Here is a 14,732-nt window from a genome sequence, read left to right on the forward strand (position 1 = left end):
ACGAAAGTAGCTTGTTTCTTATTTTGGTTTGTTTCTTTGTATATTTCTGACTGAAAATACATGTTTCGAATAAAATATCAGAAGAGAAATGTTTCTATTTCTAATTGATTTGATGCTGACATTGATGGTCTTTGAATGTTTAGAAAATATAATTTGTTGATGGCACCAGGCACATGTTCATGTTAGGAGAAAACTATTAAGATGAAGATGGTAGAAACGGAACAGTTACATTAATAAATTGATGTATGTCCCTTGTTTTATGACAATGGACAGATTATTCTATTCTATTGAACGTCGATTGTTAAGTAATACATTGAAGCTCTAGCATGCACTCTCCATGACTGTGATGAGGGAATATGCAGTCTAATAGGTGAATGACCCAACAAACTAGGAGAAAACGTCGATATTTGGAGCCCACTTACCAGTAAACCTGATTTAAACGAAGTTTCATGTAAGCGCAATGCGAACGTGGTACAATACAATATTTTACACTCACGTTAGTGCCTCGGAAAGGTTCATTGCTTTTCTAAATAGGCGAATTTTTTTCTCGAGGCAGAAGCTTTCATACGAATCATATAGCATAGCTGAAATATCGTAGATTATGTCAAATAATTGATAAAGATATGATCCACATGACACCATCCCTTATTTTATATAATGTTCTGCTTTTGTGTACTATACTACTTGAAATTACTTTAATTTCTGTTGTCTATTGTATCGTTGGCTTGATGTAGGTTCCAACATTTCACTCACATACCATATTTAGATATGTTTGCCTTATTCAACCGCAATGCTTTCATTTCATCTATATCGAACAGTTGGATTCTCTATTGCTAAATGAGACATTGGATATATCATAATCGAAATCAATGATTTCAGTTTGCAGACAAATATTTTGGTCAACGGTCCTTAGTATGATAATTTGTTATTTTTTCAGACGGGATCTAATCAAATATCCACTGACGATTCTTTTTTTAAAACGACTGCAATCCGGGCAGATTCGCTCTGCGGCTTCGTGTTGGACACAAACACCGATTATCTCCTTGTTGGTACGTATGTATATATATGTATGTAGTTATTGTTTCGACTCCATGGTCTTATACTAAGTAACGGAGAGAAGCAGAACCAACAAGATTTGGAAAACATAATAAAGTATGTATTACTCTAAGTTATCAAATAAATATTTAAGATAAATTTACATTATTATAAATTAAATCCAGACTAATGCTAAAGTTTTATCACGTGTCCAAAAGGATTGAATGTTCATAACGAATTTACTGTCGTAAATGCCAGCAATCTTGATGTATCACAATGTCATTGTCCATAATGTATTTGAATGAATTCACAACAATCTCAAAATAACATTTTAGTCCAAAGTCAATGAGCACCTTTTAATTTCAGTGAATAATCCAAACAAATGATGCCTCTCAAATTAAATCTGAACTCACCATTTGATGCATCTGCAGACTGTTTTTTAAAAAAAGAAACAACAAAATAAAAAATATCAACCAGGAATGAATTTATTGTTATATTCCTCGTCCGCATATACGTCTCCAAAACTCTGTTGCAATTGCAATACCACGCATGTCACTCATATCTCAACACAACCTACTTGATTTATGTCGCAACACAACCGACCTGACTTATTCATCCAACGGAAAATTACCACAGACTATAATCATATTTAATATATATATATATATATATATATATATATATATATATATATATATATATATATATATATATATATATATATATCAATAATACTTTTATTGTCAAGCTTTAAAGTAAAAATCCTATATTCTGAGAGATGAGGATGAATATGTTCATATCCACGATGACGTGATAGTGTTTCATATGCCATTTTCATGATTATATCTTATAGGCCAGTTTTTACATCCATTATATAGCTCTGAAGTTACATAATATATTTGGGACACTGTATATATACTAATAATTAATAACTAGAATGTTTGTTACATAACTCGTTCCATGTCATTTTTTAAAGTCAATGTTAAGCCATGATGCAGTTTTAGGTAGGCCAATATTAAGTTTTTAATATTAAGTTAGGGCATTGTATATCCATCTGTCCGTCTGTCCATCATATAGGTTATGTATGACTTCAAACGCATGGTAATGGTCAGCCACGAGTATACGTAATTTTCCTTTATCATTGTACATGATAACATTTGAATCAATACAAATATCATCATAAACTTTACTGTTTTGTATCTTGATTCGACATTGTCTTGCGAGTTCAGTTATACACCTTACACAAAAGGTCAAGGCGAAAACAATGGATATTGTAAATCATGTTTTTTTTTAATAAATATCAGGTTATGACTTTAACCTCTTAAACTTTGATGACCTTTAACCCAATTCCACGCCTTAGTGTCGGCAGGCTTCAGTCCAAAAATCACACTAATTGATAGGACAAAGGTCCCAAGACGGATATATAATGCTCTGTGCAGTACTCCTACTTGAAGACGCAAAGCTTTGTCACTGTTTGGGTGCCACCTACAAGATCAAAGTACACATTGAGTTGGTATACTAGAGGTTCGTATTTGCTGACGCACATAATGATAGGGCCATCAACCCATGTGTAATCAATCTGAAATGTTCTGTGCTTTGAGTATGTGTGCCTAGCCGCCTTTTGTCGTGAAATTATCATCAAAGTTATGTGCATGGTGATATATTGTTATGGGGTTAAGAATGCATACAAGAGAACATCATGCAGACATGCTGCTTTTCCGAAGATTTCTGCCTTAAAATATATTTTTATAGCTCAATGTTACACAAACGTGTCGAGCCGCATTTTAGACCACTTCGTCTATTGGGTGTGTATCATACATCAACACGGATCTGCATTTTAGCCCATTTCGTCTATTGGCTGAGTGTCATACGTCAACACGGAGCCGCATTTTAGACCACTTCGTCTATTGGTTGTGTGTCATACATCAACAAAGAGCCGCATTTTAGACAACTTCGTCTATTGGCTGTGTGTGTCATATATCAACATGGAGTCTTTGTGAAATACTATTTTTTAAATCAAAAATTGGTAACAGTTATTTCGTGTCTCGAATTCCAATCTCAATTCTCTGATTGTTATAGAAACATTAAATTTACACTTAGAATGCATCTTAGAATTTAAATTTCGAGGATTGAAAACACTACTTAAAGATAATATCAGTGGTCAACTTACAACACTGGTTAGCCCGAGAATTATACTAATATGCGGCTTAGAATGAAAACATGTCACATTAGAACTTGGTAGCTATCATTTATTTTCCAGGATTTTGAAGACATACAAATGCTATATTAGAGACCTTAACTATTACAAATGTATTCTACAGTGATTTATCTCATAAAATATTAATATAATATTCAAGCAATGATGAAAATGTATATTAATATAAGCTGGTTAAATATCAACATTAATGATAAGAATGGAAAAGTAATATATTTTTTTATTGGCATGATACTTACATGTATTTTTGGAAGATTAGGTTTGATTAGCATAGATCATATAATTTGCATACATTATGTAAACTGGCATTCAGTACTTAAGTCACAACTCATACAAATTTACATAAACGGCAAATATCTTTAAGTAGTCCTGGTGTTTTTAATATAAAAAAGAAAGATAAAGCCTAATGAATCACTGAGTCAATCAACAATATCAGTATTACACACTTAACAGATGGTGAAAGTACATCCTTATTTATGGTGATTTTATGTATTTCGTGATTGTAGGACCTAATTAAATTCTTGCCTTGGTGATTTATAATTTGGTTACATAAGCAATACGTATACGTATCCGATTTTGAATTCGTTTATGAACAATTTCATAGTATATTTGTTTTTCACCAATGTTTTGAGTTCTAAACGCACATAGCTTATTTTTAAGAGCACAACATATATGTATTGATACTTCTTTCTATTCATATTTGATTAATTAAAACGTTTTCGTTTTAGCTAATGATATTCCACATGTCATTATCGCTTGTGTCTTAAAGCTGCACATTTTATTTCAGAGAATTTTATGGTTATCTTGTACAAACTTAATACACAGAGAATCTTTATCGGTCATTTAAAGTTTCATTTTGTCACCATGCTAGTTATTTTAGCTTGCTGAATGAGTCATACATTGGACACTTACTTCTAGCAGTGTCAAACCGCCATCATTTGGTTTCATAAGCTTTATTGCCTTGCTTTTTTCAAACAAACTATTATCATATCATTTTGTATCATTTCTCTCCCTGCTTATGAAATACCATTTAGAAGTTTAAAAAGATTTGTTTCGTCTGTAGATATTTTTAGATTCATTCTCGTTCTTAAAGTTTCCATTTGTTTTAAGAAAACAGAATTATTCATCAACTGAAAAAGTCTTTTCCAAATTAATTTTGTTGCTCTTTGTCTCAAAGATGTGATCAGTGCCCTTTGCCACGGCTGATGATTGAACATTACTATTCTATTTATCTCGAATAAACATTAACCCAAGAAAGAGTGAAAACAACAAGCTTTGAAAAATGTAACAAATAATTTATTTCCCTAGAAAATACTGAGAAAATAAAAAATAAGAACTTACGGTTTCAAGAATTAGAACCAAAAATAATCCAAGAATAATCCACGAATAAAATTTTAGAAGTCCTTATAATAAAATGTTCTAATGATTTCAAGTTCGAGCCAAGACGAAGAATCCATGATGGAAGGCGATGATGATATCCTGTTTAGTGTTGTGGTTTACATTTCCTTGTAGAAACACAAGAAATAATCCTCCGGTTTTGGAAATCCAAATACAATTTTTAAGAAATGTCTTTATTCAAGAATTCTCTATGAGCACAAAAATATTTCCAGAGAAGGGAATTAATCTATTAGAATCCAAATATTCTGAAGAAAATTAACATAAAACTCGAAAGCTGTCTAAAAGAGAAGGAAAGGACATCAAACGCTTTTAAGCCCAGAATGTGAGATCTCTTTCTAAGCATCACTATTAAAACTAGGTAATGCGCAATTTTAGAAATGTCTTATTGCAAAATAGTGGATCACGTGATCATGTTTACATATAAAATATCACGAAGCCCCTGTATGTCCTTGATAAGAACTAATCATTTTACTCCGAGAAGAAAAGTTGTTTACTTCACTCAAACCTATTTACAAGTTGAGGATCACGAATCCAAAAAGCCTCAATCTCATCCTTATTATTCCCACAATAAAAATAAATTAAAAACAACTTGTTTACGTTTCTGTTACGAATCTTGAATTAAGGTCGAGAACCAGGTCAGTCTTATGCTTACAAAATGAACAGTCAAGTTCACACTATTTTCTGGAAAAAAGTATGAGTTCCTAATAAACAGAACTTCATTTATTTTACATATAATGAAATTGAAAAATATCAAGATTTTAAAACTTACAAACAATTAAATCAGATACACGTATCATAGTATTATATTAAAAAAAAATACCACGGCATTTTTTAATAATATTATGGCAAAATCGTCACTGATTGATGCACTTGGAAATGATTTATGAGCGTATCTAATGCGGGAATCATACGAAATGACAGTTTTCTACCGTCACAGAAAATATTAAATTGCCTTTCCGCTGAAATATTTCGTATAGAGTCGTTAAAGAGGCTCAAATGATGTTAAATGATTTTCCAAATAATAGCCAGATTCTCTTGATAAAAATAATCTAGTTAGGAATTGTACTGAGACAACAAAAATGGCTTGGCCAAACTTATAACTAATAAATCAGAGTTGTTTGGAATTGTACAATAAAACTTCAAGACGCTGACTTTGAATAGGCCACCAAATGGAGATTGTGGAATTAGTAGCGAATACTCCAGTTATACCATTTAAACAATTTGTGAAAACAGTAGCGGCAGCGAGGATCACCAAAATAAATTAATTAGAGGGATACCTTTAACATTATATCCGAAAAAATCAGAAACATGTTTACATAGATGAATATCTGCTTCATAGTCATGTTTCCAAACCTTCGTGAATACGCTGAAGTACAATCTAATGAAGGGGAATTTTTATGCACAACTGCCATCTGAAATTCAGCTTGGATTCAAAGCATTAGCGTGCGAAATTTCCAGGCAAAATAATTTGTCAACGTCGGGCGTAAAATCAGCCAAAGATTGTTTCTATACTATGAATAATGCTCATCGTGAGAGGCACAAAGCAAAATCCTGATATGATTTTTAAATGAAATCCCCGGAACGTACAATCATCGGAGACAAAAATCCATCGGAACGTATTTTTTTATGATTTCACGGCGGTTGTATCGGTGAAGAGAAATGCTATGTTGGAAGTGCCTGTGCGTGTTGTAGCTGAACAAGGCTAGCGTGTAAAGCAATCGGTTTCCGCGACGAATGTATTATTAGTTGAACTGTTTTGCCCTCACATTTATCGAAGCGGAACAACAGTTGCGAGATGAAATCCCAAAGAGAACAGCGCTACTTGTGAAATATAATAACTGAACCGTGTAATATACATTTACTAGTTGTACAATGTGTATGAGCACGAACAGTGAAATACACTTCGCATGTGTGTATATGAACTGATTTATTACACAGTAAGTTCTTTTTCCGCAAGCATGATTGTGTGCGATTTTGAATAAAATAGTCACGCTCATACATGAATATGCGTACAGCAAGAATAATCATACTGGTTTATAAAATATTCATACACTGTTTATTGTTTCTGATTAGAATCTATAATTCAATTCAGCTTGCCGATTCAGCTACAAATATTTTCGACATGAAAGAGGCAATATTCTATCCAATAGCATAGAGTCAGTTACCAAAGAACTTATTTTCTGTAAAGTTAGAATAAATTCCGAAATAATTAAGGAGTTTTATCTGATGCAAAGGATAGCAAGAAAGAATTGCATATTAGACGTCCACACGGCTCTAATTCCAAAGTCTCTTCCGTAAAGTGAACAGTTCCCTGAGAAGATTCCATCTTAACGCTAGATACAAAGATAGCACTGTGTGTACTTTGACGTATTCACCTCCGTAGAAAGCGGGGTAAATCGGCGCCCACTGCTGGCATATTGCATGTGCTGCAAAAAGTGAATAAAACTCGTTTTTTTGTATCTGTACAACTAAAATCAATAACAGTGTGTGTGTCAACAAAACAAAATCTTTTTGTTTCTGTATAATACATATGTATTTTAGAGCTCACAGTTCCGTTTCAAAGTTCTCAGATGAAAAGAATACACTTCGAATATACTATTGCAAAACATCATTGAAGCCTAAATCAGCTATATATATATATATCGATAGAGAATTTAGGTTGTTCAAGTGCATACATTTACAGGTACCAGAATACTCCATGTCTTTGCTCTCTTTGCTGTTAATACAATAGGCTGATGCACTTTAGTTTAATTGTAGCTAGTTTAATTTCTTTTCAAAGTTGATTGATATTTGCGTTGTTATGTATAGCCATATTTTCTCTTTAACATTTAGTCCATGATGATTAATTATATTTTTATATAATGAGCTATGAAAAGGTTTACTTAGGTTCTATATATTAAACCTACTTACAGTGTTTGGGGTAAGTTCTCATTGGATGATTAAATCAAGTTTGTTGTGTTGCGACATAAGTCACATGGGAGGTATTGCGACTTACAGTCGTAATAAAGTCATGGATATGTATTCCAAAAAAGACTTGAACAATAATTCTTACTCCTACTTTCCAGTATTGGTCTTATTATAATATCAGTGTGCAGATGTATTTAATAGTGTGTTTATAGTTAAGTTTAGAGAAATCATTTGTTTGGATTATTTATTAGAATTACAAAGTTTTCATTGACTTTTCATCTCGATATTATGTTGGAATTATTTTGAATTTATTCAATGACAACCTATAGAATGCCATTGTGATAAATCAAAATTGAGTGATTTCGGCACATTCAAGGCCTAGAATCCATTCGGAATTCTCTATTCTTTTAGACTTGTGATAGTACTTTTATGATAAGTTTGGATTTTATTTATAATAATGTACGTTTCTATTAAATTTAAGTTGTATAACTTAGAGATTTATATTATTCAAGTTTTACAAAACTCGTTTTTGCTGCTTTCTATTACTTTGTTCAAGACCATAAAGTCGAAACAGTGTAATGTGTAGGACGTTTGGGACTTATCAAAGTTACTTAAATGCATGCATATCCCCTCCAAATAAATGGTATTACACCATGCAAAGGATGCCTTTTGCTTCCGAAACTATCTTTCAGCGTTATCAACAACCCAAGAACATCGATCTACGACGGGCACTTTCATTTGCAAATTAATTTACATTTAATCTATAGATTTCAATACTGTTGTACCTCTCTCTCTGATATGTGTGTGTGTGTGTGTGTGTGTGTGTGTGTGTGTATTCTGGCAATGGTATAAAGAACAAAATATATTTTATTTCAGTGCTCCGATAAAATAAATCAACGCTATGAAAAAAGTAATATTGTCTTTGCAATGAGAAAAGGTGGCATACCTTTCAGTACCTAATTTGAGATGAAAAAGACATACCAATCGTTTTTTACTTACTACTCAAATTAATTCTGCATGGGAAAAACTCCGTAACTGATATTGTTGTGACGCTTTTATGATTTTCTTCATTTAATGTATCCTGTCAGACAGTCTAAAACTCACTGTTTTGATTCACATCTGACTCGAAAGAACTGGTAGATCATTAAATAATTTCTCTTGACGCAGAGTTTAGAAAAGCTCCTAAGTCTTTTGTTGTTTGTGTCATATTGATTCTTTTATATCTGTAGAGACACATGATACAATAGATACTATTGGACAACAATTATACATCGGCACTTATCTGTAAGTTATTTATGGTTAGAACATTTTTGTATTTACTCACTCGCACATGGAACCTCTCTTCTCCTATTATTGGTTCAGTAATAATGCTTCAATATTCTTACTGTTTACATAATTTCAATCTCCAGGTCTTTCATTCTATATAAACAATATTAATGACTATCGAGAAGCATTACCATTGTAAATATATATGTTCGCTGCTATAGCAGAGATCGACCGACACTGTTAATTGCTAAAAATAGCACGCCTCTTTACAGCTCGCAGACACAGCTGCAGACTGTAGGACAAATAAACCGGTTTTTCTAACTACAATATAAATGGACGAACACACTGAAGAGATTGCATCTATCCCTGAAAGGCGAAAAAATCGCGGTGCTTCAAGACATCGTTGCTTTGGACTTTGTAACACCGATAGTAGATATTCAGATCGTGAACATATGACGTGTGTATTTTGGATTCCATTTCCGAAAACGAAAACAAATCTCGAGAAGTGCAGGCGTTAGGTGCGTGCTTGTGGAAGGGGAACTTTTATTACTGACAAAATCACAAGACGGACATATATCTGCTAAAACATTTCAAAGGTGGGAATAGATCGAGGACAGATCATTCCGACCCTATCCCAGCAACACTTACACCAAATCGGGTTCGTCATTTGCATCTATTTAGAAACTAGAACATGTTTGATTAACAACGGGGGTGTGGGAGGTATAGATGTGCTAGTAATGCAAAGCATTTCAGTTCCGTGATACAAGGGCGGATCCTCGACTGAAACAGAGGGGTCTAGATAAATAAATAATAAAAAAGTACTCAGGAGCTCAAACTTTAAAGAGTATATATATATATATATATATATATATATATATATATATATATATATATATATATATATATATACACACAGACAAATATACGACAGAAATAAGAAAACACTTAAGATTTATTGAAGCGAGTGCTCAGTGCAAGGGGGAGGGTACTTAGGGTCCCACCATCAACTCAGATATCAGAAGAAAAAATATTTTAACAATGAATATTCAAATGTTATCCTTGCAGGTGTCTAAATAATGGTAGAATACTGCAGGCTTGATATACAAAACTGTACAAAGATGTTTATATGCAAAAAAATAAACTAGTAGGGGGACCCATGCGGCATACTTTATGTATTATCAAAATTTGCAGTTTATATATTACATAGTAAGACAATGTTACTGTTCAAATGGCAGCTTATTTAATATGTAGGAACCTTTATTCAGATATTTCTTTTATGTGTAAAAATAAAAACACGAGTTAACAAACTTATCAATTTCACACATTCAAAATTCAACTGTGATATGTAACATATTTACTTATGTCTTCTGATTCGTTTTGAAGATACCAGAAGAGGCCATTATGTATAGAGCAATCCCAGTTTGTGATGCTAGGGCACAAACTACCTAATTTGCAGTGATGTGGTTGCCAATAAAAATATAAAGCAAGCAATGATTCCAAAACGGTGGAAACTTTCTTAAAAAATAAAAGTTGCAAAATTAAAATGATTCATGAATATTTCAGGAATGCATGTTATTTACTAAATGATAAACATTTCTACATTGTCATCAGTTTTAAAACTTCTTGTTTGTACAAGTGTATTATCACTAAAAGAATATACAGCTTTATTATTTTGAAATGATACACGTAGATTAACTCTTCAAAATGTTCATAAAAACATGATTTAAAACTATCTTAAATATAGACTAAATCAAAACAGAGAATCATGTCAATTACTGCATTACAATTATATCTTTATTTCTGTCATATATATATATATATATATATATATATATATATATATATATATATATATATATATATATATATATATATATATATATATATATATATATATATATATATATATATATATATATATATATATATATATATATATATATATATATACTATGGATATCAATTTTCCATATTTGTAGGCTGTAAGATAAAAGCAGCAATAAAAATGCAGTTCCATACCATTGTTTTGTACTTCCTTACACATGCTATATTATCAGCCGCTGTCATTGTTTGTCCCTCATGTTCACTTTTGTGTATCACGTGATACGCATAACACATTTACATGAGCTGTCGCCGATCTCTGCTATAAATGCATTTGTCCACCCTGACGATGCACAAGTTTGTAAACGTTTTCTGTCTTTTTTCTTAGGAAATACGGACTTGAACGGGAAATTTAGTACCAATATGTGTAACGTAATAGTCCGCTGGGATGAAGTTCCCGTGTCCAAGTTGGATCTTTTGGAGCGCCGACGTGCACCCAATTGTAAAAATGTCTCCGGTTATCCGTTTGATTTCTAAGCCAGATACATATTATGATGAAAGGTTTACAAAGTATAACACTCATCACGATGGAGGCAGGTTGCGTGGTGTGGAAGGGAATTATATAATGATACGAAAGAAGCGTGATGTTATTTTATTTCAGCTTAATACAGCAACTAGTAATTTCACTCCACTTGGGACACCTTTAGTCCTTATTGCCCGCCTCAGTTTTGTTTGAATCGGAAATGTTATTAGGGATTCGTTTCTTTTCTTTTCGTATTTTATATTTTTAAAAAAACAAAAACAACATTGTGATATGATTTTAATTGTTTTCGATACTAGTAAAAGTTTATTGAAGTGCTCAAGAAAACAGATTTTCCTGCACAGTAGAACATTTTAGTAGAGAAAAGACATATTTTTCGCTTAATCAACGCACATCTATCAAACAGTAAAATGCGGACAGTGACTTTTTAAAAACCGATTTATTATTATTATTATTATTATTAGTATTTGCTATTCGAGTTATCTTTGTGTTTGTTTATCTTTAGTTTATTATTCTTTTCTATGTTGTAATAAAATGCTCTATTATGTAATTTATATCATCTTTAACTCTCTTGATTTTATCATGAATGTATTTATGTCTCTAGGCTTTGCCTCATATTATTTTAGTATGAATTTCAGTTTTATTTCCTTTATGTATTAAAGTGCTCGTACTATGTGATTTGTACAGTCGCTTCTTTCTTTACTTTAGATGTGCTTTTGACGATAAATATTGCCTTTTTGTATTCTTTTGTGCCATTTGTGTTTTTAATGCCGGTCGGAGTGTACTTATGAAAACATGTGTAGAAAATAACATTATATTCTAAATAAATTCAAAATGAGTATCGAAGTAGATTTTCTTACACGGATACGAATGTAAAAAACATACTGCGCCTGTAGTAGCAGAGAAGGTGAATCCGACAAGATTTCGGAAAAGTCGTTTTCAAAAAATAAAACCACCTACGAGAACAAAAATAAAAAATAAAAAACAAATACAAGCGTCGATAACGCCAAACCGAATCCTCTAATTGATCAAGAATTTCTCTAATTGGGTTGTTTTGTTTTATTTTTCCATAATTGTTAATTTTGAAATGTACATAATACTAGGGATATTAAAATGCCATCATAAGGATCTAAAAGAAATATATCAAGAACATATTATGAAAAGACTTCAACTGGGCCAGCTAAGCCGGCTAAAACAGTCGCACCTGGAATGGAAACCACTTACTTTAGCTGAAGAATATCAAAATCACATAGAAATATTAAAGAGATTTAATGAGAGTAATAAGCGATTTAAGGAAAGAGTAGAACAAGCTAGGCGTGAAGAAGCTGAAAAGCAGGCTAAAACAGAAGAACAAATTCAAATATATGCAGAAGCACTTAGACGCGCATTATTAAGAACTGGCTGCGCAGAATAATTAGTAAATTTTTTATTTTTTTCTAGTCATCTCTGCAGGGATTTGGTTGATTGTGGACTGTTCAAAATTTTGTCTGATTCGCAAAATCTCCAAGATGAAATTGATTTAATAATTTGGACAAACACATTTTATATAAATATCAAACTAGTAAGATTGCTGAACAGAAAAACATAGCTATCTGACCCAATGTTGTTCGGACATGTCGATAACTCTTTTTTTTTTTCCTTAACTATTATTCATTGATCTGAATAAATATAAATTCGTCCAATCCTTTCGTAGATGTAAACTTACAGTTCCGCCAGTATAATTCTGTGTAATTGAAATATTCTTCTAATACGAGACACTGCGAGATAAACTGAGTTGGACCAATCGATACTGTAGTATTTAAAACATTTGATAACAATAAATGGACTGTTATTTTCTTAAAATACCTTTGACCATTTGGATTATATTATTCTCTCACAATTAGTAAACTAAAGAAGCTTATAATGGTTCATAACATTACCCATCCAGTAAGCAAGACATTACGAGTCAAGTATCATATTCATGTATGTGGTGTCATGCAGATCGGTTAGCGACAATATTTTACAAGGTCAAATGGGTTGGAATTGTAATTATAGGTAATTCTCTCATAACTCTTATAACTAATAACTACGGGGCCCCCAAACTATGACAATGAATAATCAATATTACACGGATATTTTATACTACATAAAATAAAGGACCATTTTCGTCATACCCAGTCAATTAGGTCTGACGTATATTGTTTAAATTCGTAAATTGGTTTCTTTTTCACATGATATGGATATATGAAATGATAAAGAATCAGTGTAAACCCCTCCTTCTATCAATTAATTTGGCAGATTCAAAGAACTATTGCAGTATGAAAAAAGGGTTGAAAAGCCACATTACCATATTTGAAAACGAAACAATTACAAATGCAATCATAATCACGTCAGAACATGCAATGAATCTTCACATGTCTATAAACTAACAATTACTAAAGTAGAACGATTCAGAATATTGGGAATATATGGAAGAACAAGAAGTAACCCCCAGGTATGGTATGCCTCGTGTTTTGAATAATATTATGTCTTACTAACTTGATATCTTTGCAAATTTGTTTCAATACGAAAGAAGCAGTGGGACTAGTGATAACAAATTTTCAATCGCCTTCATGTCAGGACGAATACATATAAATCATACACCTTTAAATGGGTAGGAACTGTGATCGAATGCATAAGAAATAAAATGCATAAGATTAAAGTAAATATGACGATTAATACTAAAAGGATATATATATATATATATATATATATATATATATATATATATATATATATATATATATATATATATATATATATATATATATATATATATATCAGTAAGTAAAACATTATGGATAATTCTATATTTCATATGCAGTGCAACAGGACGGTATACGTTAAGGCAATACGTGCTAATAAAGAGAATTAGTAATAACAAAAGGTATTTTGTAAATTAGTAATAACAAATCTTTAATCGTCTTAAGGCCAGGACGAATACACATGAATTATACACTGTACAGATTTTACATGGGCAGGAAGAGTGATCGAATGCATAAATAAATACATAAGATTAAAGTAAATATGTCGACGAATACCAAACCGATCGATATATATATTTACAATGACTAAAGCATAATGCATAATTCTATATTTTAAGAGCTGTGCACCTGTACGGTGTACTTTTATACAATATGTGAAAATAGAGAGAATTAGTAATACTAAAAGAATCTCTCTTATTAATATCTGTTCATTTATCAATTATATAAGTAAGAGTGTCCTCATCAAAAAACATATCAATAAATGTGTCAGCTAAATTAATAACATTCTGTTCACCATCATTATTCTCAAGATCTATTTTGTCAAAGCTTTAGTAACTGCACATAACTGGTGTACATCAGGGATGTAGATTTCAACAGGGTCAATTTTGATCCAGACAAGGATTGTCAATCATAAATAGATCACCCACAATATTGTCTCCAAATAGATCATTATCTAATGATAAATGAATATCCGCAATGGGGAAATCATTTAATGATAAGACAGTTGTGGCTCACAAAACAAAGACTAACGTCACATTTGCAAAAT

At 31.7% G+C, this 14,732-nt stretch overlaps 1 protein-coding gene across 2 annotated transcripts in view; it reads left to right on the plus strand.

The window, feature by feature from the left end:
• Positions 1 to 11,925, plus strand: part of LOC149796255 (metalloproteinase inhibitor 2-like) — a 40,472-nt gene extending 28,547 nt beyond the window's left edge. For both annotated transcript variants that reach the window (XM_089960894.1, XM_089960895.1), the window contains 2 exons: positions 938 to 1,049; positions 11,031 to 11,925. In XM_089960894.1, the coding sequence (XP_089817020.1) occupies positions 938 to 1,049; positions 11,031 to 11,179 (261 nt within the window). In that variant the 3' untranslated portion in view covers positions 11,180 to 11,925. The remainder of the gene's footprint in view (positions 1 to 937; positions 1,050 to 11,030) is intronic.
• The last annotated feature ends 2,807 nt before the right edge of the window (positions 11,926 to 14,732 follow it).

The sequence above is a fragment of the Sinohyriopsis cumingii genome, chromosome 6 (genome assembly GCF_028554795.1).
Source record: "Sinohyriopsis cumingii isolate HCF-2022 chromosome 6, ASM2855479v2, whole genome shotgun sequence".
Lineage (NCBI taxonomy): Eukaryota > Metazoa > Mollusca > Bivalvia > Unionida > Unionidae > Sinohyriopsis > Sinohyriopsis cumingii.